This window comes from Nothobranchius furzeri, chromosome 10 (genome assembly GCF_043380555.1).
Source record: "Nothobranchius furzeri strain GRZ-AD chromosome 10, NfurGRZ-RIMD1, whole genome shotgun sequence".
NCBI lineage: Eukaryota > Metazoa > Chordata > Actinopteri > Cyprinodontiformes > Nothobranchiidae > Nothobranchius > Nothobranchius furzeri.
Window position 1 is genome coordinate 40568111 of NC_091750.1, and position 22348 is coordinate 40590458.

General features: G+C 41.8%; 1 protein-coding gene across 1 annotated transcript in view; it reads right to left on the bottom strand.

Annotated features, from left to right (window-relative positions):
• Positions 1 to 7623: 7623 nt before the first annotated feature.
• Positions 7624 to 22348, bottom strand: part of esama (endothelial cell adhesion molecule a) — a 53506-nt gene continuing 38781 nt past the window's right edge. Inside the window, exons 2-7 of the mRNA XM_015960194.3 lie at positions 16911 to 17056; positions 13923 to 14124; positions 13693 to 13848; positions 13434 to 13556; positions 13131 to 13269; positions 7624 to 8401 (exon numbers count right to left, since the gene is read on the bottom strand). Of these exons, the coding sequence (XP_015815680.1) occupies positions 7885 to 8401; positions 13131 to 13269; positions 13434 to 13556; positions 13693 to 13848; positions 13923 to 14124; positions 16911 to 17056 (1283 nt within the window). The 3' untranslated portion in view covers positions 7624 to 7884. The remainder of the gene's footprint in view (positions 8402 to 13130; positions 13270 to 13433; positions 13557 to 13692; positions 13849 to 13922; positions 14125 to 16910; positions 17057 to 22348) is intronic.

Below are 22348 nucleotides of genomic sequence, written 5' to 3' on the forward strand. Positions count from 1 at the left end.
TCTTATGTGTGGAAGAGCGGGAAAAGTCAATTATGAGTTCTTGTGTTTTTAATGCATTGAGCTCTAGGTTGTTGTCTTGGCACCATGTGACTGCACGGCTAACCTGTTCCCGAAAGTATAGTTCATTATTGTTAGTGATAAGCAGTAGCGGTTTTAGGCACGGGCAGACAGGGCAGTTGCCCGGGGCGGCATTTTTTCATGACACAAAAGGGGCGCACAAGCGCGGAGTAAAAAAAAAAAAGGAAATCTGCGCCGCACCGAGGTTTTCTATTATCTGTCATATGACAGTGTCTGGATTGGAAACAGCAAGTTGGCGCCCCCTGCAGTTGCAGGCACTCCTGCTGACTGAGAACATTCACGTGCTCCGTGTGTCTAAAGAACAGGAAGGGGAGGGGTGCGGCGGGGGAATTCACCTCTGCGTCTTTCCCAAATGAAATGGGCGTGCAGGGGCTGAATCAACTGTATTAACATGGCTAAAGCCAATCACATCTTAACGTTCTTCCATATTTCATTCATAATATCATAAACACAGGCCTATCATTCTTTCAGGTTTCTCTGAATTGTGTGAAATGGCCGAATAAAAAAAGGAAAAACAAAACGATTTTGTGGTCACCCCCCCATCAAGGTCAAATTGTCTAGTCCTGACTAAAGGAAACTTACTGAGTCAGGAGCCAAACAGAAGAGATGAACATAAAAAGGCTAAAACCACCAGGTGCCCCATTCAGGGGGAAAAAAAGAAAAAAGAGCAGAAAGATAAAGGTATGTAGCTCTCATGATGCATGTTTTCAATTTTTTGAACCAGTTAACTGGGATTTTAACGGTTAAATGCGGTCAACTAATTGCTAACAGAGCTAATAGGGCTGAAATATTTAAACGAATATTCAAATGGTTTGAAAAAAGTCCTTGAATCGTTTTTTATTGATTCAAACTAGGATTTGTTAAATGCTCACTGCAGCCTGTGGCCCGCCTGAACAACAACAAACATGTTGATCATGTTCACATAATAATAAATGAAACCACTCTACAAGCAGAAGAAAACACCCCAGTCACCACTAACTGTCCTGGTTATTTATTGCAGATGGCTGCACTGATTATTTTTTACATGATTTGTTCTGTAAAAGTTGGCATTTTTGGTAGTCTACAGTTTTTTATGTCAGTTTAAATTACAATTTCAGAGGCAATTCTAAAATATTATGGATCATGAGATCTATTGGAGATCTACCCCAACTTTTGGACTGCTCTGCCAGTCACTGTGGCTCAAGCTGAGAGGAGCTTTTCAAAACTTGATCAAGTCATACCTGAGGTCACCTATGTTTCAGGGGCGGCTCACTAACCTGGCTCTGATTAGTATCAATCACTCAGTAGGGGAGCAGATTTCATGTGATGACATTATTGATGATGTTGCATCAAGGTTAGGTTTTAATTTTAGTTTGTGTTTTCTGTTCTAAGTGCAATGCTGTAGTGATTATCTTTAGTTTGTTACGTGTGAAATATTTTTGCTATTTAGAATATTTATTATCTATTATGTTCATATATTCTTAATATTTAGTTATTGTTTGTTTTTGTATATTTGATTCTATATATTTTGATACAGTATATAATGTATATTGCTTACAACTTCATAGTAATTAATGTAAATATGTGCAACTTAGAAAAATGAATGTTCAATAGTCGTTCTAATAAAACATGCCTGTTTGTAGAAAACATGCATGTGTTCATGCAGGTGGGGTGGTGTGGTGGTGGTGGTGGTGGTGGTGGGTGGGGGGGGGGTGCTCAAAGAGGGCCTCGCCCGGGGAGTAATTTGATGTAGAACCGCCACTGGTGATAAGACCAATGATGGTGGTGTCATCTGCATATTTGAGGACAGAGACTGAGCTGTGAGAGGATACCAGTGAGCTTGTGTAGATGTGAAAAAAGCCAGGGAGAAAGAACACACCCCTGAGGGACCCCTAACCTGAGCGTCAGAGAGTGGGACAGCAGGATACCAATCCTATCTCTCAGTCCTATATGATAAAAAATTGTGTATCCAATGGCAAAGAGTGATGTTGACGCTCATATCCTTGAGTTTATTGAAGAGGTTGACAGCGTTGACTGTATTAAAGGCAGAGCTGAAGTAGATGAAGAATATTCAGGTATATGTGTGAGAATAAATAGCCAAGTTTATTGCATCATCAACTGATCTGTTGGACTGATAAGCAAATTGGTGGCTGTCCATGAGGGGAGAAGTGAGCTTTTTCAGGTGAGTTAGTATGATATGTTCAAAAGACTTCATTACAATCGAGGTGAAAGCTATACATGTAGGTACACAAGATATTTAGTTGGATTTCAGTACTGGACTGATAGAGTCTTAAAGGATTTGGAGACAGTGCACTTGTGGTAGCCGTTTCTCAGGCTCCCTCTCCGGAATCAAACCCTGATTCCCTGTTACCCGTGGTCACCATGGTAGGCACTTAAAGTACCATCGAAAGTTGATAGGGCAGACATTCGAATGAGACGTCGCCGCCACGGGGTCCAGCGATCGGCTCGAGGTTATCTAGAGTCACCAAAGCAACCGAGGCGCCCCGAGAGTTATCCCCGCGAGGGATTTTGGTCTGATAAATGCACGCATTCCCAGAGGTCAGTGCTCGTTTGCATGTATTAGCTCTAGAATTGCCACAGTTATCAAGTAACATTGGAGCGATCAAAGGAACCATAACTGATTTAATGAGCCATTCGCAGTTTCACTGTACCGACCGTGTGTACTTAGACTTGCATGGCTTAATCTTTGAGACAAGCATATGCTACTGGCAGGATCAACCAGGTAGTCCCCATGGAGAAGGCCGGGCGGTGTAGGCGGGTCGCCCGGAGGCGAGACCACCAGCACCGGAGCCGGCCGCCACCGACAGGGGGGTGGGTGCTGGGAGAGTGGGAAGAGGAGTCGTGGAGACGGCAGCCAGGCGGGCTCGCCTTAGGACACCTGTGTTACAGTTTGACAGGTGTACCGCCCCAGTCAATACTATGAGAGCTGTTAAAGATTATGGTAAAGATTGGGGCTAGTTGGGCTGCACAGTGCTTCAAGACAGCTGGACTAACACCATCTCGCCCTGCAGCTTTCCTCTTTTTATTTCTGCAAAACGTAGTTTTGACCTCTTCTTCTTTGGTGTAACAGCTGCAGCTTAGACATCTCATGGGGCTTAAAGGAGATGTACAGTTGGATGTCATCTGCATAAAGATGGTAGGATATTCCTTTGAAGGAGCTCAGGATGTGCTGAAGAGGAAGCAGATAGAGGAGGAAGAGCAGAGGCCCCGGCAAAGAACCTTGTGGGACACCATGGGTAAGAGAGGTGGTGGAGGACCTGAACTTGGAGAAAGCCACAGAGAAGGAGCGCTCAGAAAGATAAGAGGAGAACCACTCCAGAGCAGTTCCTGATAGGCCTACCCAGTCTCAGCCTCTCCAGTAGCAGGTGATGGTCAACAGTGTCAAAGGCTGCAGTCAGGTCCAGCAGGACCAGAACAGAACAGTCCCCTGCATCACTGTGAGTCAGAAGGTCATTAGAGACCCTAAGAAGAGCTGTTTCAGTAGAATGAGCTCTACGAAAACCTGACTGGAAGCAATCATAGATGTTATGTTCATCAAGAGCAGCTGTGAGTTGTTTAGCCACAACCTTTTCCAAGATCTTGGAGATGAACGGAAGTTTAGAGATGGGTCTGAAGCTGCTATAAAGAGAGGGGTCAAGACTTGGTTTTTTAAGAAGCGGGTGGATTACAGCGTTCTTAAAGTAAGCAGGGACCTGACCAGAGACCAGAGAATCATTAATTATAGAGAGCATGCTGGGACCGATGGACTGAAAAGCACTTTTAAACAAAGATGAGGTGAAAAAGGGGCGTCATCAAACTCCTCACCTGAGAATCGAGACACCCTACGCACTCGCAACCCTGGTCAGGATCACACAAATGAAGGGTGCAAGTGTGAATTTTGGGATTGGGCCGAAGACTTGGCAGTCACTGATGACGTGGAAGCAGTGGCAGCAAGTGGGGTGGGGGTGGGGGTGGGGAGGGGGGCAAGTGACAGGGAAAACCCACTCTTTCTATACACAGCCAATCTACCGAAACTGTGTGGCTGATATCCTGCAAACATAACACAAGCAGGTGTCTGCTGTGTTTTATGCTATGCTAAAGCTAAAGGAGTACAGCCGGACCCGGGAGAACTCTAGAAAATATGTCAACAGACAAAATAAAATTTTGTTTGGAACATCCCTTTCAAGTTGTCACATTTCCCCATCAAGTTTTTCTTTATAAATTATCAAGTCAGAGTAGAAAAGGTATTTTTTGTGTCAGCGAGCTTTGTAAGTGAGCCCCTTGGACATCGTCTACTATCCCTTAGGGAAAATGTGGTTAATTTTAAAACAATCCACGGCATTTTCCATGATAAAGCATGACGTAACTGCACATTAACATCTGCGCTTAAAGCCATGCACAGGAAGAAAAGGACCAGCAGTTGTAGAATTTGTGACAATGAGCCCTTTGTTAAAGGATTTACTCAGCAAATATAAAAACTAAAGACTCATTTTAATATTTACATCTGTTCATAAACGACTCAGTCACTGGATTATGAAGGAAGCTCCATGTTGGAGCAAACGGTGAGCTCTGCAGAAACACAGTCTCACATTGTATTCATGTAAAAGTCAAAGGTGAACAGGAAGGTGAAAAGTACCGAACCGTTACTGATAATGTTTGTGACTCTCATTCCTCGCTGTCATGCTGACGGGCAGGAGGTTTGAACCCAAGATGCAGAACACCAGATAACGCACACAGGAGCGGAGGTAAATACATAAATTCTTTATTCTTTTAGAGGTGAGGCTTAATCCAGCAGTTAAAAACAGGAGCTAGGACTCGGGCAAAAACACGGAAGGACACAGAACTGCTCTGACACATACAATGGACCGACAAATACTGAAGGACAAGACAGGGGTTTTAAACACAGAGGGAGGTGATCAGGGGAACAGGTGGCAGGTATGCGTAGTGAGAGCTGGAGGGAAGGCAGGTGAATACAATAATCTAATTGAGGGGGAAAGAAACAAGCAAGATGACAGAAAACCTTAACCTATAACACAAGGATTAAACTAAACCTAAAGACTGAGGGCCAAAAATAAACAACTAATAACTAGATGGATGAGGACTAAATAAAGATTGACTAGGAATGGGGAATGATTAGGACACCTGAGGGAAGTCTACAGAGGGCTGGGGATAATAATGGGACACAAGAGAAAAACCTGGAGTGGGAACTGGAGGGGCTAGGGAACAAAGGGACACAGAACATGACACTCGCTGTCACTGTTTAATGTTGAATTGTTAATCAATTACAAACAAAATAACTAATCTTATGAAATGATTTTCGGACTTCAGGAAGTCATCTCAGTCACACCTGTTTTCACTGTAATTCTGTAAATCTCAACTTTATTTAAAAAAATAAACCAGTCATGTTTTAAAATCCAACTTTATTATAAAAGCATTCAGGTTATAAAATGGTTTCAATCATAACATACGTGTTGTGTTTCCGTAACAGACACCAGGTTCTGTCTGAAGACACGTGGACATAAAGACGTGAGCAGTGCTCTCAGTCTTTGGTTCAGAGACCAACATGTCCTCAACAGTCAGACTCATGCAGGCTGTTTCTAACACCTTTAACCACAAATAAATATATTCACACTTTATCGAGGCTGAAAAACAATGAAAGTGATTATTCAGCACAGACCAGTTCAGAGTAAAAGTTTAATCATCAATCCATTGCAGATATTTGAATCTATCAGTTATTCATCTGCACTAAAGGTGTAAGTGACAAAAGCCTGTAGGTCTACAATGATGCTGTCTGTTTAAACCGTATGACGCATGCTTGGATGCACTCTGCATGTGTGCTGCTGCGAGACTCCAGCAGCAGAGGCAGCAATGTAGCTGTTCGGTTCAAAATGTTGCATTAACTAAATAAACCAACTAGAAAGATACCACTAACTTGTTAGATCAGAGGACTTCTTCGTATCTCCAGACATGACCAGGGTATCTGCAGGTTTAAAGGGACGTTACGGAGTTTTGAATTTTTATGCTCGTGATTGCCCCCTAAGGCCAAAAGTGTAACGGCAGCTTCAATAGTAGGCTTGTGCACGAGGCGCGCATGCTGTACGTGCACACTCCTTAACGAAAATAACAGCTGAGACAGTCCCGTGTGTGTGTGTGTGTGTGTGTGTGTGTGTGTGTGGCCCGGAGGACAGAGGACAGGAGAACACACAGCTAATTAATTAAATTATTCGGTTCTGTACCTTTCTCTTCAGCACAGCAGACAAAGCTTTAAGATGGGTCAGTCCGTCAGCTTCACAGAGCTTCCCTTCCCTTGCTTGAAAAATTGTTCCAAAATGAAAGTTGAACCCACATTTTTTTAAATCTGTGAATTCAATGCCGTTCGGCGAGTCTCAAATAAAAATTAGGGCATCTTACTGTAAAATAATATACCATTAATGTAAAAAATAAACTCTAAATTATTTATGTTCACATCCACAATTGAACCCAGATCTTCAGCACAAGTCTCCAACATCTTACTAGGTGAGCTAAATCACCAGTCTGTAACTCTTATATAGTGGATGATAGCTGAAACAACATTCAAAGAACGGTTCGGAGCAAAAATGGCTATTTTGTTGCTAATTTGCAGGAAATATCTAGAAGAAAGTAGCTAAGGGTCCTCAGAAATGTAGCTAGGTTCATCGCTAGGCGTTAGGAACAGTGACAAAGTCGCTGAGTTGGCACTATCTCACTCTCTGTTGCTAAAGCTACTGATAGCAAACGCTACGCGCTATGCCTGAGCGTGAACGCGCATGAAGCAGCCTGCTCGACCCAAGCAAGTTTCTTTTTCTGTGATTTCACAGAAAAACAGGCAATCACAGTAAAAATGCCAGGGCTCATTCTACAGGACCAGGGCACTGCAGGAGAATGTATGAAGAAGAAATTTATTATTTCTATACATGTTTTGGCTGTCAAACTTCCATAATGCCCCTTAAAGGGGGGCAAATTTAAGACTTTTTAAGACCTTTTTAAGGCCACTTTGACCAAATCTAAGCTATAATTTCCAGCCATTACCTGGAACCGGTGCTAACCACGTTGCGAACGTGGGATTAGCCATCCGGTTACCATTAAACCTGCACTTCCCCATGGCGCAAGCTACCACTAGCTTAACCAGCTAATGTGCTCATCTAAAAATAGCCCCCTTTCACAACCAACTGAGTGTGTATGGTTCCGCTTACACATCATACACAAAAAATGCTGAATACTAACTAGAAATTCAAGAAAATTTTATAGAAATAAAAGATTCTTGTTTATTGGGTGTTTGGTAATTTAAGATCTTTGGAAACTTTATTTAAGGATTATTTGTCATTTTTAAGGATTTTTAAGACCTTAAATTTGGAAAAGCAAATTTAAGACTTTTTAAGGACCCGCGGATACCCTGATGATGTGGAATGTCCTCACCGACTGATCAGATCCTAGTGATGTTAACTTCCTAGTGGTGGTAAAGTCATAGCTTGAAAAACAGTATTCTCTTTTCTACCTCTGACTCCGTTTTCGTAAAATAAATACATCTGAAAAGGATTCCTGTAGATGACCGGTGACAAAGGCTTTAGAGGCGAATTTATCAAAGACAACAAAGGTAATATAAGCAGGTACACACTGTATCCATTGGCATCCGTTAGGTTGAAAACAGTAAAAAAAAAAACTGTGAATAAAAAACAGGTAAACCATCAGTGAAACCTAAAACACGTGGAGCTATTTTCTGATGTTCTTTACTAAACCGTGAAGTAAACCTAGATGAACTTCTGAGAAGTCGCTGGTGCTCTGGGACAACAGAGCCATATGCTGTCCCTGTCAGACCAGAGAGCCTGCCTGGTTCTGAGCTGGAACCATAATGGGCACCCCCCCCATTCGGCTGATGTTAGAGGCAGTGAAGGTGGAAGTGGGAAGCGGTGGTGGAGAGGGGGCAGTCTGAAGCCGCCCTGGAACCTGGCTGTAGGTTTGAGGCAGTGCCTGGGGCAGCTGGCCATAGCGCTCCTGCACTGGAACAGGGCTTCCACTGTTGGTAGGAAGGGAGGAAACTTGCTGCCCAGCTGGTAATGTGCTGCTGTTGTTGTAACTGTAGCTGGTGGAGGCTCCCTGGAGGCGGGCTGGACGGTACCCAGCTGTGCTGCCAGTTGCTGTGATTATAGAGGCAGTGTCTGAGGCAGGATGCTGGGGGTATTGCTGTAAATGGTGTTGATGGTGCTGGTGGGGTGATCTGAAGTGTTGGCTGGAGGCAATAGAAGACAGAGTGCCGTTCTTGGAGATAAGCTCTGAACCCAGTCCACTCTTTGCCCAGGACACTCGTTTAGGAGCCTGAGCGTCCTCCCTGCAGGACAGAAGGACAGGATGAGTAAAGTTTAAAGCCCCTCACCCTCTTTCTGTACTGAATGAGAACATCTGAGCTAGAGATGGACAACAACTAGAGTTGGCATCTACTTTTAAATGTCTAGGATCTTTATTGACCAATTGAGTTTAAAGGAACAGATTTTGTATGTTTGAATCAAAACTGAAACAGAAGTAAGCAATGCTTTTGGTTCTGTGTGTTTAATACATGAATGCTCTCTCCACTGTCTTTCTATGATGGAGTGTGTGTTGACTTAATTATCATCTGCCTTTTTCAAATGGATCATATATTTAAATAATATGTCAATAAACATCCATATATTTACACTCACTAGCCCAAGTCTGTCTGACGGAGCTACCATCAGCTAAGTCAGCAGAGGTGGAAAGAGTACTGTAATGTCCTACTTAAGTACGAGTACCAATACTTTGATAATATTTTACTCAAGTACAAGTAAAAGCACTTGCCTAAATTTTTACTCAAGTAAAAGTAAAAAGTATTGTAAATAAAATGTACTCAAAGTAAAAGTTACGTAGTTACATTTTTGTCAGCGTAAGGATGGCTACATCTAAGTAGTGCAAAATCACAATGCCAGTTTACAATTCGCTCGTGTGCGCAAAACGCAGACAATCCGGTTGTTATGAGCGCTAAACGTTATTTTGCTGCTGCTGTGCAGAGCGGTTGGGGAAACACATTTCAAATATGGAACCGAGTCTGGCTACTGAACCGAGCAGAATTTTGATGACGTAACACCGGAGCGCAAACGTGCGGGTTGCAACCCACAGGAGAGGAGGGAGAGAGGAGGTAAACGGCGAGTGGATCACAGGGACTGAACTGATGTTTGTGAGCAAGACAGTGGTAAAAATGGCTGTTTGTCCTCATTATCAAAAGTGCATTCCCCCCCCACACACACGGTTTAGACGCGGCGCTCATGCAGATGTCTCTTCCTGTTCCGACACTATGACACACAATATTTTTAATTTATTAGGCCTACAATTTATTTTTACTCAGTAACGGATATGATTTAAAATGTAGCGAATTAAAATTCTTTTTAAAAAACTTACTCAAGTAAAAGTAAAAGTGCAGATTTTAAAAATGACTTAAAAAGTATAAATACACAAAAACGCTACACAATTACAGTAACCTGAGAAAATGTAATTCGTTACTTTCCACCTCTGTCAGTCGGACAGCATCAGATGACCTAAGTGATGAATTTGTATCTGTTACGGCCACCAGCCTGGCCTCTTTAGCTCCAGGAGCCAGGATCACTCAGCTCCAGTGATCAGCCCAGACACCACCCCTCCTCCTCTCCTCCAGAATGCTGATGAGCACTGCTGAACTGAATCCTATTGGTGAACAACATCTGGGATAAAAGGCCGTGCCATCCAGCAGTCTGCTGTCCTCCAGGCCTCAGAATTTGTTGACTCAACCATTTGGTGTAGCATACTTTGAGACACCATATTTAATGGACAGGAGTGCTTAACTTAACCTTATTGAGCCATCTCTACCACTTGGTTGCATTATGTTGTACTAAACAAATCCACTAGATGGCACTGTGTCAGGAAATTGCAGGCCTCATCTGCCACGCTCCCACCAGGAAATCAGAAATAAGAAAATTGCTCTGACACATGGACTGTTTTGGCAAAAATGTGTGAAGGTAAGTACATTTTGCCACAGTAAAACCATGTCATTGATTTTGCAGAACATTATTGTGTCATTTGATACCCGAAAATAACTGTAATAAATTAATAATACTTTTTCCAAAACATGAGGTTGAGTTGTCAATTAATTATAAGATTAGCAACACTTAGGCTACGTTCACACTGCAGGCCTTGATGCTCAATTCGAATTTTTGAGTAACTCTGATTATTTTGTGTGGCCGTTCACGCTGTGACTGAAATGCAACATCAAACTCTCTCCAGTGTGAACGCTCCAGCACCAAAGCGACCCGCATGTGCAGAAGACAAGAAGTCCCGCTCAGTGGGGCCGAAACCAGGAGCGGCGGAGTCGTGATGTGATCCTGATCCTGTGGATAAACTATCAGTGAAAACTTTCACACCTGCTAATTCTCCCGTTTTGAGCTGGAAACTGTTTTAAAACTGTAAACTATTTTACTCCTTGTTCCCGCCGTCTCCCTGAAGTATTATTCACCGAAAATGTCCCGGTATTCATTCATTCATGGAGGATCCCCCTCTCACAGGGACATTTACTTTCCTGTGCAAGGTGGATATGGTGTAAAGGATACTTCCAAAATTTTATGGAAAAAAAGATGTTAATGCCGTTTCAACACTACAATGAAAGGTCAGCAGTAAACTTGCATGTTCAGAACATCTATTACAGTATTTGTATAAAAGGTTTCTGATCTTTATTTGTGTATTTTTTACACTTTCTAGTTTGTTAGAATAACTTCCGCTGTTGAACTGGAATCCAACTCTTTGATGTCTTACTACCAAAATAAAGTGGGTAAAACATCTGAGTAGTAGTTTTTTTTTTCAAAATGAGTATAATGCTTATTTTTCCCCCAGTTGTTAGGTCTGTTTTACTTTACGTACCATACTTTTACCGTAGAGACAATTCCATAGGCGAAAATCCTGGGGGGCCAGAGGGGGACATGTGCCCCTCTGACATAAATGTGTCCCCCCCAAAACTCCATAAAACACAAAATGTTTGTTATGTATTCACTTTTGTTGAACGCGAATTACAAGTTGTGCTACTTAAAAACAAGATTTACTAGGTTAGGACCCAAAATGTAGAACCCAGGACGACACGAGGCAGGAGTGGAGATTAAGTAAAATCCTTTATTGAGGATGAATCAAAACAAAAATAAATCCAAAGGGCAAGAAGCCAAAAACCAAAAATATCTAAATACTGAACTGGAGATCAAAAAAAAAAAAAAACACTAGAGACTCAAGAAGCACTGGAAACACTAGAGATCCAAAACGAGACGAGACTGACAGAAACAATGGACCAACAACACAGAGACACAGACTGGGTTATGTACACTGGGGAGGATGAGAGGGAGATGAACTGCAGGTGTGTGGGGAGAGAGAGACCAGGTGAACTCAATTACTAATTAGGGAGGAAACAAACATGACCTAAGAATAAAAACTAAAGACAAGAAGCGCAGGAACATAACTAATAATCTAAGGAGGGGGAAAAACCTCAAACATCGATGGGAAAAACATACTAGAGAGACTAATAACATGAACAGCTGTAACTAAGGAAAAATGACCTAAGAATAAAACCTAAAGACCTGAAGGGCAGCAAACATAACTAATATTCTAAGGGGGAAAATTAAACTAGAAGAAAACACTACAGAAAGAAAAAACTACAGGGACGTGGCTAAAAGGGGGCCAAGGGAGCACAGGACCTGAGAGGGGGATGCCTGAGGAGGAAGGAAATCTAGAGGGGCTGCAGATCTGGGAACACAGAAAGAGAGACTACAGGGGCGTGACTAAGGAGGACCACAGGACCTGAGAGGGGGATGCCTGAGGAGGAAGGAAATCTAGAGGGGCTGCAGATCTGGGAACACATGAGGAAGACATAGACAATGACACAAGAGGGCGCTAGGATACACAACAGGAGAATCTAGAGACGGATGGAGAACACAAGGAGACACATGAGGGAAGGGGCAGATGCAGATCATGGCAATTCTGTTTTAACCAGGTGTTTAATTTGTTGATAAGTAGTATTTTAACTGTTAACCTTTTTAGAACCTTTTCAGTTATTATTTATCTGATAGGAACAGTATGTTCAAATAAACAACATCAAATCTGATCTAAATCATATTAATTGTGGATTACCACAAGGGCCGGTACTAGGCCCTAAACTATTTATTATTTATATAAACAATATGGTTTCTATGTCTACAGTATTAAAGTGCATCTTGTTTGCAGATGACACAACTTTTTATTATTTTCGAGACAGAAAAGCTTCTGCTGATCACAATTCAACAAAGGATTATGAAAGAATGGATATCACTCAAAACGCGCGGATTCGTCCTGATGTAAGAGGTGAGTGTGCGCTTTGTTTTGGCGTCAACATCATCCTAGCGTGCAACGTTCTGTGGCTCTTTAAAAAAAACTGTAAAAATGGTGAGAAACGCTGGCAGCAAAGGGCTTTACCGATCAGGAAACGGCTGGCAGCGAATGAGTTAAAGCCTTTTTAATTCCACTGTTCCAAGTTCTTACCCCCTCCTTCACACTTTGACATCTCTGTCGCGGTTGCAAGCAGCTGTGGCTGATTCTACATGAATGTGGAGCGAAGTTTTAACCCGAAGATAGAGATGTAGTTACCGTTTTGGGTTGAAATATTACATTTAAGTTGCACCAAACTGCCAAAAATAACGATTACACATGTGTACAGCACTATTAGACACCCATCTAAACAGGGTATCAGTAAAAAAATGAATTTAGATGTTACTCATTCTTTAAAGGAGACCACTTAGTCCACTGATCTCAGACTCAGGGGGAGAGAAACAAAACTACTCGCAGATGAGCTGACTTCAACCACACTGTACAGAGCTGTTTCAGGCTGAGTAGTGTTGATGAAAAACTCACTGTAGAGGAACTGCATATCTCATGGGATCTCCTCCAGGCTCTTGAGAATGTGCTGGGAGACGATCCTTCTATGGCCTATATTAATTTGCCATCTTGGTGGACTAGCAACCACTGTAAGCTCCAGAGTAGACTCAAATGCTCATAAATTAACTCACTTGATGTCATTGGCTATGTCATCCTCGTTCTCTCTCCGCCTTTTGAAAAAGAACAGGAAGCCGACGCAGATGGCGAGTATGAAGATGAAGCCCAACACTGACCCAACTGCTGCACCAACAGTCATTCCCAGTTTATTAGCTGGAATCATGAAACACAAACTGTTAAAATGACAACAAACAAAATAATTCTCTAGAAAACAAACCCCACAAAAATCTGTACAACACACCCCGGCTGGTGTTACACACCATGAAAGCCACCGGAAAGTCATTGGAGGGATGGTGGTGTTGGTGTGAGCAACTTACAGTTAACAACCTCCAGGTTGATGAAGCAAGTCTCTGATCCGGCTGTGTTGCTGGCTGTGCACTCGTATTTTCCTGACATGTTACTACTCAGGTTGTTTAGCTTCAAAGTGCCGGCCTTCTCATCTAAAACAACAGGTTGACAGTGAATTCCTGCAGAAACATACTTGGTACACATACAAAACGCAGGACTGCACTGTGGAGATGTCCACTGGTTTGAGATGTTCTAAATGCTGGTTGTTTCACAGGAAACTCCACTCACTGAGCGTTGGTGAGAAGAAGACCTCCGAGGTGGGGCTGGTCTTCTTCCACTTGTACAGAGGGAGGGGTTTCCCAGCAACAGACGCACATGTCAGGGTCACATTTCCTTTCAGCACTGGCTTCCCAAGCAGAGAACACTTAGGAACAGCAGGAGGGACTAGGAAGGACAGAGAAGGTTAGCTTTCCTCGTGACTCTGGGACTCAGTCTCTTCCAACAGCTGGTGTCCTCACCTTTCACTTCCAGATTGAATTCCGTAGGAGGCTGCAGGTTGTTGGGAGTAATAACCTGACAGGAAAAGTAGCCCGAGTCGGACTCCCTAGTGTTGTTGATGTACAGGGACAAATCTTGCGAAGGCATGGTGGCGACAAACCCAACACGCCCATTGAACTGGGTGGAGCCCACAATTATGGACCCTTTGGTGTATGAGATGATCTGAATGGAGTCAGAGGAAAACAACCCAAATGCATCAAATGCATGGTTCTGACTGACACCAAATAACACAACAGCAAACATAACTTCAATTTCAGTTTTGCTGAGATCCACAAACAAGTGGATGGATTTCTGAGTCTATCATTTCTGTTGCAAAGACATCTAAATCAAACAGGAAGTTTAGATCAACTCAATCCTCTGCTGCAAATTCTACCTCTGATGGAAAATGTTTCTTTTCACTACATACATACAAGTATGCAAAGGAAAAAGTCAAGTGTTTTCTACTTCCAGCAGTTTTCCAACAGAGATAATGAGATCTTTGTCCATAGGGAGCCAAGTTACCAGGAAAACCAGAAGACCTACAGCTCAGCATTCCAGTCCACATTCCCAAGCATTGGTTTTTGGATGAAAACCCAAACAGCCATAGCAAGTTAAAACTGGTCCCTACATCATTGGTGTGTTCTTGCTGTGTTTAGTTTCAAATTCCATCTTTCAGTTCTTTTTAAATCACAGAAAAAGTGTTTTAAAAAGAACTGAAAAATGGAATTTGGTCCCTACATGCCCTGCCCCACCCATCAGGGCAGTGGCGGTTTTACCATTAGGCATAGGTCGGCTAGGGGGCCCCCTTGTGTTGGGGGCCCCCCTAGCCCTGACCAACAGCACCCCTCTGTTAATGCCACAATATTCTTATTACCAACCTGTCGCCGCTGACGGGATTGGACATGTGCACTTCTCATTGCCATAATTCCTGAACTGTTCAAGATATCATTAAAATTCCAAAAGTGCTGAAAAGAATAAAAGTGGGGCTTTTCGAGCATATACAATACATTACGGTAGTCACCGGGATTCCCTGTCTTGAGCGCAACGAATCACAACACAGATTCAGAGATGTGCTGAGTTTGTCATCCAAAATGCTCCGTTTTATAACTTTTGAATGGCTGATCAGATTCAAAGAAATTCCAACGGTTCCTAAAAGTACATACAAGCAGCTTTCCAACGATTTATAGCATGAAGCAATCAGAGTTATGTAAAATATCGCTACGAGGGGAAATCCTGCTGTACAGCCTGATTGAAACGAAGCACAGCGGAGCGCAGCGCCGTGGTGAAAGCGGATAACGGAACGGGGAAGCTATTTAGCATAAAAAGCCAGCATGAAATTATGGAAATGCCTCAAAGAAAATCAACACAATCCATTAGGTGTCCCAGAAGGCTTTTATCTGAAGACAGTGACCACGAAGAAGGACAGATCTCCGGTGAACCAGGGTATGAATGTTTGTTCCATCTGTATTTTTATTTTTTTTATTTGAACAACCCTCAACTATTTGCTAATTATAAGATTCAGCTTCATTCCAGCATTATTTATCTTTTTACAACAAATAATTATTTTTGCTAAAACAAAAGTTTTTGTTACAGCAGTACACGGTGTGCAAGAGAAGCACCCCAGGATGGTATGAGGTGTGCTCTGCCTGCAGCTGGAGAGAAACTGCTTCAAGGTCTACCACATCAAATAAAAACGTCTGAAAGTTTACAAAAATAAATGGTCTTAAAAACTGCTTCAAAAGATACCAAGGTTCAAACTTTTTTAAGAATAAATGCATTACAGTTCAAAGTTTAAGTAGTTTGCCCAGTAATTTAGAAGTTCATGTTCAGTAATAAATGTAAAAAAATTCAAATCTGTTTTTTGCTTTTTTCACTTTTAAGCTGATTTTTTTAAAGGCTTTAATAGAAATAAATTCTAAACACAAACCATACACTAAAAGCTGAAGTTGTTCTGAAAAAAGGAGAGAGTTACACACACTTTGCGCTTTTTATTACAATTTTACAGCCATAAGATTAAAAAAATACCAGGCGGCCCTGTTATAATTATGGTCATAAGAGGATTATTAAGACGGCGATGCACAAACTGGAAGTGATTGGTAGTCATTCCACTCCAATCCAGTTGGTGGCGGTAATGCACCAAATTGTTGTTTGCCAAGTGCCATAAGACCACAAATAATAAGAAGAAGAGAGGCGGGAGCGTTCAAAACAAACTCAAAGTGATAGCCAAAACATGAAGCATGAAATGGAGTTATCCTAGTGGCTCCAATAAGAGAAAGAAGCAGCATGCTTCATAAAAGCTTTTATTTTTATAAAACACAAAGAGAGGAGGATGGAGGGACAACAGTACACCGTCGGGGTGAGCGTGCCTCCTCATGTGCTCCATGAGCGTTTGACACCTTCCCTTTATAGGTTTAAGTCTGCCCTCCAAACACTACTTTAGCCTCGCCTTTCCCACAGGACTGTCTTCAGACGTCAGTGTGACGCTCCTCTATTAGCGGCACCTTGTGGCGTTCTTGTGTACCTTTCAGCTCACTAACGCTGCTCAGTTAGGTTTTACTAGTTTCTCTTTTATCTCTTATCTTAGTGCGTTTACTCACTCCTGTTGTATTGTTCTGTGTCCCTTTTCTGCAGGTCGAGAAGCAGACTCTTGTCCATCATTGATTGTTTATTTTTGTGACCCCCCCCCCACCCCCCCCACCCCAAAAGTATCCAAAAAACAATAACAATAAAGTTTTAAATATCAGGCGTGACATTAACAGCAGAAGCGTTGATGCCTGAGAGTAAATCTGTAAGGCTTGTCACCAGCATTCAGACATCAATTCTGTTTGCTTCACAGCCAGACAGGACAGGGGGGAAAAAATCAATGAATTAAAAAATAAATAAATAAAATAAACTACGAACCCCAGCTTTGAATGCTTAAATTGAAAATAACCAGACTTGTACATATAAAATTCAGTGTGGCTGCTCACCGGCTGGGTGGTGTTTTTGATGTAATTCCAGATGATGGTGTTGGTGTTCAGGTCACTAAGTGGATCCGGGTTGTATGAGGCCTTCAGCACCACCTTTTGACCCTGGATGGCTTCCATATTGATCATCGAAGTTTGGACCCACTCACCTGGATAAAGAACTTTCTGGTCAGAATTGTATCCAGTTGCAGACAAAATATTGATCACAAAAACATTTTTCAAATAGTATATCCAGATTCAAAATACCAGCATCTTTTTTGGATAAGGTGGAATGAAAACTCTACAGTACTCAGCATAAATGAGTACACCCCACTACATTTGTAAGAAAACCTTTAGTTTCCTTCCAGAATCAACATTCTCTGTCAGACACCGTTCTACTAAACACTCCCACTCATGTGGGCCATTGGTTGCAAACCAGATTTGTTCAATTTCACAAAAAAAGTGATTTTCCTAACAAATCCATTCAAGGCCATGTTGCAAAAATGAGTTCACCACAATTAGAGTCTTAGAAGAAAAGTCACACGTCAAACTGCAAAAATCTAATTACCAGGCATTCAACCACAGGTGAGTCTGACTGATAAGAGGTGTCCAGCAAACAGGAGACTATAAAAGAACATTACTGATCCATTGTAAGATGTCACCAGCAGCTCCACATGGAAGAGAAACGTCACAACATCTGAGAAAGGAAATCATTTCCAGGGTTTTTCCTGGCTCAAATTGAGGCAGAGGTGGTACCATCCTGATCATGCGCCAGCACATGCGTACTCTGTGCATTCAACTGCTCTCACTTTTTAAAGGCAAAGTATCATAAAAGGCTCAATAATATGCATTAGATTAGTGTTTAGTTCCATTGTTCCCATCTGATATTTATAGTTAAAATATTTTTAAATATTTGACGTGCATTTCAGTAACATTTTAGGTTTGTATTAATAACACTCATCTTAGTCAAAATAACACATAAATGTATCCAGTAAAATATAATGCATTTCATTAACATGTACAGGTTGGCAATAATCCAGTTCATTATGTTCAAAGATAGAAGCGTTTGTGAATTATATACTACAACGGCTTTCCTTACTTCCTGCGCCAGCAGTAATGTGACTTGTATCTGCAGAGGTTTTGATGCGCAGCGCTGCAGGATGCAGAATAAACAGGACGGTGGGGACTTTTCATCCGCTTGTAGAGTTTAGTCTTTCTTAGTTTTGCGATCATCAGATATTTTTCTGTGTTTGATCGTGAGACTGTTACTCGTTAGCTTTAGCATTAGCCAATTTGCATGTAGCTGCACTTTTGAATCCCAACTTTGGACCGGTGTTGGGACAAGATCGGCTCGGGGTCCGTCGACTGCCGGTGACGTCAAAGTAGTTGATTGGCTGAAAATGAACCTTACGGAATTACGTAATCACGTTACGTTGTTATCACGTTACGTTGGTCCAGGCAAATTTTTCTGTTGGAAAGATGGACAACTTTTACAAAGAAATCCATCATTACCTCTTTGAAAATACACTTTTAGCATAGAGCTGCATGTATATCAGGGCTGAACGATTAACTGCATGTGCAATTAAATTGCGATGTGACAAAAGGAGATTTTCTAATCGCAAAGGCTGCAATTTGGCAGCGAGTGGTTAGCGCAATGCTAATATACGTGGAAAAACCCATAGGAATGCTAATATCACCGATTACATTCTTACAAATTATGAATTAGAAATGTGCAAAATTATTACATTTGGAGTCTAATAGAAAGTAAAACTACCATCAATCAAATAAGTACAGACAGATATTTTGGTAAACACACAAAATACTTCAATAAACGGGACACACTTCTTTCCTGCAAATACAATGTCACAGGTGTTGCTAATACCTATGATCCTTCAAGAGATGTGCTCAAAGAGGAGTTCAATATTATGAATACAATATAGTGTTTTATTTTACAAATACCATTATAAACACAAGGACGTTGTAAGACACATTATTTTAATAACAAAACTGCTAAATTCTTTCCAACAGTATAGATGTGTAGTGTATTTTGTCGGAGTGGGTTTGCCGTACTTTGACGTCATCGGCAGTAAAAGGACCCCGAGCTGATCTTGCACCCGAGCAGATCCTGTACCGACACCGGTTCTGCCTTTGTGCCTTTGCTGGTTCCTTTATTTTCCTCCACTGCATCCAGACTACCACACTGTGTGCCAGTAAAAATCATTTTTCTTACACGTAACTTACTTCAATAAAGTTCTCGGGGTAAAATAGTAATTCAAAGATATTGCACCGTTTAAAAATAGTCAGAATGTGCGATCCCAGAAAGTTGAAATATTTTCAACTTTTCATCGCTGTCGCTCGGACGAGGAACAATCAATGGAGGTTTCATTCACTGACCAATGAGCGGACAGGATTCTCCGTACATGTCTGAGCAAACATGAAGGAGAAGTTGAATATCCAGTAAAGGTCCTGGCTATCCGTGAAGCTTGTAAGAGGAGGAAGCTGTCCTACAAAGGTCACCCAATCCGTATCTAAGAGGATTACAGTCTGGAGGTAATGAAAACACGATCTAAATATCGAGTTTCTATGCTGGAGTTATACAAGCGGGGATTCCGCCTGGCGTTGTTGTTTCCGGCCAAACTGCGCATCACCTAACCGAATGGGGATAAGAAGTGGCTCTCATCTGTTTCAGCGGCAGAAAATTTCCTCAAGGACAAGGATGGAACTATTTGAGCAGTAACGCTAGTCACTTTATTGCGATGTCTCTTTTTATTTTTTATAAAATTATGTGGAAGGAAATAATTTCACAGCAAACTCTTCCGAACGCTATGCTGTAATGGGTGATGGAGGGGGGCAAAGGGTGGGAAGTCAGAACATGTGTTAATCGGCTTGGCTTATCAGAGGGAGGCTGTTGCCTTTTGCAACAACCGCTTTTGTGTTTGTTTGTTTGTTGTTACATTACAGTTCTTTTAGTTTTTTCTTTTTTCAGTTTTTCTTTTGTTAGCATCTTAGCATCCAAGGAGATGGGAGAATGCGGGTGTACAAGGGTGTGTTTATGTGTTTTGTATTGTGCTTTTTCTTTCTTTTCTTCTGAAGTTCCCTACTGCTGTTAACACATGAGTATCATAATATACGGGTCTGGATCTGGCGCGAGAGATGTCTGTTAATTATGTTTGAATTTCAATCAATCAGATTTTATTTATAAAGCGCTTTTCAAGCAAAGTGCTTTACGAAAGGACCCCAAATTTCCATAACAGTTTAAAAACATTAACAGACACACGCAAACACACACACACGCACACGCACACACACACACACACACACATCAGTAAAAATTTATATTTGGCTGAGTCCAGATGAGCCAAATAAGGTAAGGCAAGGAAACGCCATCAGAGGAGCCGTGTGCCCCGGCAGCATCAGGTCTTCCATACTAAGTCAGGGCGCTGAGAGGAGGGGGAGCATAGACCCCCACCTCCACTTAAACACTACCTAGGGCGCCCTGGAAGCTACAGTCGACCACCGCCCCCCAGGGCAGAGGGCCCCTACAGAGGAAACACTGGATTAAAATGAGTAAAAATATGAAAATAAAAGAGCTAACATAAATGACAAAAGTAAGAAAATAAGTAATAAATAAAATCATAAAGACAGTAAAATAATAATATTACAAAATGAAATTATGCTAAAATATAATCATATAAAACCTGGAATGTGAAGGGGTTGAATTCTCCAGTAAAAAGAAAGAAAGTAATCAACCACCCGAAACAGTTAAACACCAGAATTGCAGTTTTACAAGAAACATATTTAAACCTGTCAGACCACCTTAGACTTCGATCTTGAAGGGTGTGGCGGGTCTTTCACTCATCATTGAACAGTACAGCACGTGAGGTATCCATTTTCATCCATAAAACTGTTTTATTTCCTACTACTGATGTGAATTCAGATTCTAATGGGTGCTATGTTATTGTTCGAGGCAGAATTAGGAACACTAAGGTCATTGTAATTAATGTGTATGGGCCAAATTGGGATAATGAAGACTTTTTAGGAAACTTTTCTACTCACACCCTGATCTGAATAACAGTCGACTTACTGTTGGCGGTGACTTTAATTGCTGTGTTGATCCAGTGATGGACCGCTCCTCAGTCAAAGCATAACCTGTTACTAAATCTGCCAAATTATTCAGTCATTCATGCATCAGTACGGAATCACAGATGTATGGCATCATTTTAACCCAGCTAACAAGCAATTCTCCTTTTTCTCTCCAGTACATGGTACATTCTCCCTGAATTTATTTCTTTCTATCAGACAAAGAATCTCTTTCTTCAGTTGGCTTTTGCAATTATGATCCTATAATTATTTCTGATCATGCTCCTGCCTCTCTGGATATAACATTCTCAGTCAACCCTGCGTAGCGGTCCCCAGGGCGCTTGGACCCAGCTTCACTCTGTGACCCAGACTTTGTGAAACATATTAACAAATGTATAGGTTTTTATAAATCCTCCAACATAACACCTGATGTAAAAGCCGCCACAATTTGGGACATGGGGAGACATTACAGCTTTTACAGGCCAGAAGAATACAATGACCTCTCAAAAAGGTCAGGCCCTCTATAATGTTATAGCTGATCTACAAGCAAGTTATACAAAATCACCCTCAACTAATACTCTGACTAAAAGTCAAAAGAACTTTAGTCACAATTCTAAGATTAAAACTAAATTAAATGTCTTGTCAAAATTAACAGTGGAGCACAACACTGAGAATCTGATACATCCCCTTAAAAACAAACCCTGTTCAGTTTACTGCAGCAACTTCGACAAAAACGGACCCAGCTGACACTGAGAGATACGTTAAAAACAAAGAGAAACTGCATATAGACTGCAAAAAATGCAAAGACAACAGCATTCATCCCACTCGACAGCTTTCTGTGGTTACAAACGTCTGGTTCTGCCAACTCCTTGAGCCGCGGGACGAAATGCTTTCTCATGCCAACTTTACCGACTCAGCTCTAAAGGTGTTTGGTAGAAAGGAGTGAGCCAGCTGCTGGCCGTTACGTGCTGTGCTGCCCTGCCAATACAGTTGCACATTGACTGAATGATATGAAACAAAAGCTTCGAGGCTACTTTTACATATATTCTTAACATCAAAGGTTGAATATTTAACAATTTAATTATAACCTATAGTAAAAAAAAATACTTCCATGGGGAATTAAGAGGTGTGCGGAATGAAGATTCAGTATTTCCTGTAAAAACTATATCAGCACCTCCAAATCTGAGACCATGGTTCTCGACCGGAAAAGGGTGGCTTGCCGACTCCGGGTCGGGGGAGAGGTCCTACCTCAAGTGGAGGAGTTTAAGTATCTCAGGGTCTTGTTCACGAGGGAGGGTAGGAGGGATCGGGAGATCGACAGGCGGATTGGTTCGGCGTCTGCAGTGATGCGGACGCTGAACCGATCTGTCATGGTGAAGAGG